The 5,093-nt window shown below is 32.5% G+C and overlaps 1 protein-coding gene across 1 annotated transcript; it reads right to left on the bottom strand.

Moving 5' to 3' along the window:
• Positions 1–1,791: 1,791 nt before the first annotated feature.
• On the bottom strand, positions 1,792–3,884 carry LOC105434417 (D-galacturonate reductase). The gene is made up of 4 exons (XM_031885218.1): positions 3,499–3,884; positions 2,735–2,978; positions 2,464–2,643; positions 1,792–2,185 (listed from the first exon to the last, which is right to left on the bottom strand). The coding sequence occupies exons 1-4, from the start codon at positions 3,801–3,803 to the stop codon at positions 1,973–1,975; spliced, it is 942 nt and encodes a 313-aa protein (XP_031741078.1). The 5' UTR covers positions 3,804–3,884; the 3' UTR covers positions 1,792–1,972.
• Positions 3,885–5,093: the final 1,209 nt, after the last annotated feature.

Below are 5,093 nucleotides of genomic sequence, written 5' to 3'. Positions count from 1 at the left end.
ATTGAAAACAAATTAACTACATATGATATTTCTTAGAGTCTAAAAGAACATTTTTTTTTCAAATGTAAATTTAGGATGTTGGTTGCTTTTGTTCATAATAAATCTACCTGATATGTTTACACACTTCAAATAAAATTATAAACCTTCAATCAACAAATTAAAATAGTCGATAGGTAGAGGAACACTCAATTGGTTATGAGCGGATGTCCAGCCGCGGGTGGAAATCTTGTTTTTGACTTAGATGTATTTTTCAAACTTAGAAACCAAACACATCTTTTAATGCCTAAAATGCACATGCCTTGAAACGTTGGAAACACTTCAAAGTTCAACTGCAAATCCTAAAAGTTATTGATAATTCATGAGATATGAAGAAGTAAAACAATACATAATATCATCATGAACAAACTCCAAAAAGCTATTTATAATTCATGAGATAATGTATTGTGTCACCAACCTAAAATGAACATAGTCATTCAAACTCTATGAAAAATAAACTTGCTTTTCGCATTCACACTCCTACAGTACAAGTACATATGCATGGAAAAACTTACTTAGCAACATAATGGATTGTCTTAGTGGGTCGGAAAACTCCTAGCAATAAATTGTTAATATGTCGTTCTAGTTGAAGCTACATCCTCTCATGACATCCCTCCAAACCTTTAATAAACAAACAGAAAGTAAACTCCTAAAAGCTATATCTTACTGTCAACAAATAGAGGTGGGATGGCCGGCAGGATTAGAAACGACGAAAAGTGATCTCAAGCGAGCAAGATGCGGCTGGCTTGGAGATGAAATTTTCATTATGTGCTTTGGGTTTTTCGTGTGCGATTGCTGAAAATGTTAGGGTTGTTTAAATAGTAGAACTGCTAACACTTAATTAAAGCATTGATAGTTTATTACCTGTCAACGCCTATATAACGCATCGGTAGTTGGCATTATTGGAGATATTAAGAGTCCTACATTGGAAAAACTAAGGGGACTCATACTCCATATAAGATAGATGAGCTACTCTTCTCATTATCAATTGGTTTTGAGATAGAACCAAATACTATCAAATTTAACATGGTATATATTAGAGCCAACAGCCCTAAATGGGTATTTGGTCCAAGATAGGTTATCTCAAAGAGGCACTATCTTAAGGGGGGATATTGGAGAAGTAGACTTGTACTTGAAATACATTATCGAGTTTTAGTATATCTCTCGAAGCCCACATGATCCATCGATGTAAACTTCAACTCTCAAACATTTTTTTCTGATGCTTTTGCTATGCCTCAACAGATGAGTTTTTTTTTTCTTGTAGTAACAAAGGACAATATTAGTCATTAATGAAACATCTTAAGTATCCTATTATTTTCTACTAACAAACTTGAGACTAACACAAGTGTCAAATTGTTTGCCGTTATTGGACACCACACCATTGCTCAATTTCTTTTATTAGGCAAACACTTAGACTATTTTTCCTTGTAATACAAATGTTTGATTGATCCATCTTTTGGCATCAATGTAATAAACAGTTACTGGTATGAAATCAAAGTCGGGCGGTAAATTCTGTCGATCATTTGACAGTGAAGCTGCCTTGATTTCATACCAGTAACTGTTATTATATGGTTATGCAAGTTCTTTTAGGTCATCAAATACTAAATTAATCCTCCAAAACAAGTTAATTAATTTTATCCAAGAGAAAAAGATAGGACGAAGTTACCTTGATGATCAATATCAAGAGTAGAAAAAACATGTTTTTGAACTTAAGACTCCAATAAACTCTACCATGGAAAATAAATCACAAAAAAATGAAAAGGAAAAAACACATGACTTAAGATAGAAACAGTAATTCGATCATATTTTAGTTTATAACACAGTACAAGATAATGTACTATTCTATAACTTTTTCCATTCTACAATTTTAGGTAAAGAAAAATGCATAATATATAGTATGTAAATGAAGAGGCAAAGTAGCAAGAAATAAAGAGATTCAAAGCTCAGCATCAAGATGAAGAACCACATCATGTTGGCCATAAACATTGGCAAACACAACAGCTTTGTGTTGAGGAAGTTGGCCAATCTTATCTGATTCATCTTCACTCAATGACCAATCAAAAATGTCGATGTTCTCTCTCATTCTTTCTTTGTCAAAGCTCTTTGCCACTATGCTCACTCCTTGCTCATAAACCCATCTCAATGCAATCTATATAATTTATAAAATTGAAGTTTATACTTGCAACGCTTTTATTCAACATTTTTTATGACTACCAAAAATAGAAAAATTTAGAGTTCATTTAACACAAATAAGTTTTATATCAAATAATTCAATTATTTTCTAAAAAACTTTGATTATATTATTCATAGATATATAATAAAGACAGAAATGAGTTGAACGAGCTTAGAGATATTTACTGGATTTTTTTCCCCACAAATTAAAGTTCTTATTGTAATTAAAAGTAAAAATGAAATGGTTAATTATACCTGAGCAGTTGTTTTCCCTTTGGCCTTTGCAATTTGAGTAATAACATCAGAGTCCACAACTTTGTTGTGTCCCCAATGTGTCCCAACTGCCCCCAGAGGAGAATAGGCAGTTACATGAATGTCCTTTGCTTTACAAAACTCTCTCAATTTATTCTGATGCCAAAGTGGACTCATCTCCACCTGTTAATTGAAATAGAATATTGTTCTAAACATCACCTAAAGTACTGAATTCTGAAAAGAGGATTAATATATATAAGCAATGAATAATTACTTGATTCAGAAGTGGGGGTATTTTTGCAAAGGAAAGAAGTTGTTGAAGCCTTTTGGGAGAGAAATTACTGACACCAATAGCTTTGGTGAGACCAAGGTTTTGGCAGCATTCCATTTGATCCCAAACTCCTTCGAGATCAATTTCAGAAATATCCTCCTTTGCAACTGGGACTTTCCTTACTTCAGGATTCAACTTCAATGGAATGTGAATCAAATACATATCAACATATTCCATTCCCAAATTCCTGAGATCATCAATATCATTTTTTCATGACAAATTATATATATATTTCACAGTTAACTGCTAGCTAGCTGTATGTATTGTAATTAATTAGAAATAAACATGTAGTTTTTGAGATATAAAGAAGTTGTGGGTTTGTTCAAAACTTTCAATTTCAACAAATCATATAGTGGATGAAATTATATAATCTTGAAATTACTGATTTTCTTGGTAAAAAAATTGCACAAGTTGTCCTAAGTTCCGATGAAACTGACATTTAGGATGAAAATTTGTAGAAATTTACAAGTAAAAAATGGATTCTTTTCCTCTCTTAAATTATGATTGTCACTTTGTTGCCATTTGTTTGTTCATATTCAGTTCACGAAAGTTAATTCTGAATTTTTTTTTTCCTTTTGTTTTAACAAATTTAATTATTTGGGACTGCCAAATAGTTTTCTTTTAAATTCGTCTTTCAAAAAAAGAAAAATTGGTTGAGAATGTGATAAGAAAAATAAAGGAAAGGGAAAAAGAAAAAGATTGGGTACCTTAGACTGGCCTTAATTCCATCAAGAACAAGGGAGGGATCAGCAAAACCACAGGCTAACTTAGTGGTTATGAACACTTCATCTCTTGACTCTATAAGTCCAAGTTCCAAAGCCTCCCGAATCCCCTCTCCAAGGGCCTTCTCTGACTTGTACGAATACGCGGTATCAAAATGTCGGTATCCGGCTTTGACCGCCTCCACCACGGCAGGTTTTGTCGCCTCTGGGCCGACCATGGACATCGTCCCCATCCCGATCACTGGCATCAACTGGCCATTGCTCAAAGTCACCATCGGAACCCCTGCCATTGTTTAGTTAGGCTATGTTTGTTGAAGCCCCTTCTCTTAACACCCTCTTTGTACAAAGCTCACAATGTGTAATTTGCATTCAAATGTTTTTAGCTAACTGACTTTATATATACTCAAACCCCTTAGAAATTTATGGGAATAATTTTTGTATTGATATTCCCATAAATCAAACCGTTAATATTAATTAATTCTTGAAGAATAAAGAAAAGTATTAATTGGAGAATAGTATAACTTAGAAATATTAGATTAGCCACTTGGCCATCATTTTGACTTGGAAATATTAGATTAGCCAATTGGCAATCATTTTGACTTAGAAATGTTGGATTAACCACTTTTCGCAATCATTTGGTTTTGTTGACTCCACTAATTAGTTACTGCAAAAGAAAAAATATATTTAAATGTTTTTTTAATAGAAAAATGTACAAAGAGGAAAGTTCAGCATTATTACGAGCGGCATCGAAAAATATGAGGTTGCTTCAAAGAGAAACGACCCTCGCTCTGATGGTTCCATAAAATTGATTGGAAAAAGAGGAGCAAAAAATGAGGTAAGTCATAGAGAGTTCTACACTTTCTATGGCTTACTTGTTCGGTTCTCGATCTTGTCATTTTCTGGTTCTTTTTTCTCTATCAAATCTTTGGAACTACGAGAGCAAGAGTCGCTTCTCTTTGAAGCAACCTCCTATTTCTTTCGATCCAGTTCGTAATAATGTTCAACTTCCCTCTTTGCACATTATGCTCATGTCCCTACTCTTGGATTCAAGATCCTCAAACGCAATCGAAGGAAATTCTTGCACCTAAACTCTTCTACCGTCTTATCATACTCTTCATTTTTTTTCTTCGCTACTTCAATAGAGCAAATTGTAATTTTGAAATATACAACAAATTTAATATCAAACATACATACACTCTACAATCTATACATAGAATATAAATACAACAACAAGAATCTATACATACATCGAGAGCTCTTCATCCATGGATTTCAACAAGAACAATCGAACGCTTATTTCCTTCAAATTTATACACATACAACAAGAATTTACACATACAATTTTCACATAAACTACACATACATATATTACAAATACAATCTAAAATTCAAATAACACGTAATATCAATACACACATTACATATACGTGTAATTTCATCAAATTCATTAATTCAACAATCTACCATAGACATACATACAATAACAATTTAAATTTCAATTTACTTTAACTTATTCATACAACATATTTAATAACAAACATACATGCAAATAACAATTTTTCAATTTACAATTTAATTGT

The sequence above is a fragment of the Cucumis sativus genome, chromosome 5 (assembly GCF_000004075.3).
Source record: "Cucumis sativus cultivar 9930 chromosome 5, Cucumber_9930_V3, whole genome shotgun sequence".
Taxonomy (NCBI): domain Eukaryota; kingdom Viridiplantae; phylum Streptophyta; class Magnoliopsida; order Cucurbitales; family Cucurbitaceae; genus Cucumis; species Cucumis sativus.
This window is presented reverse-complemented; position numbering and strand designations above follow the sequence as displayed.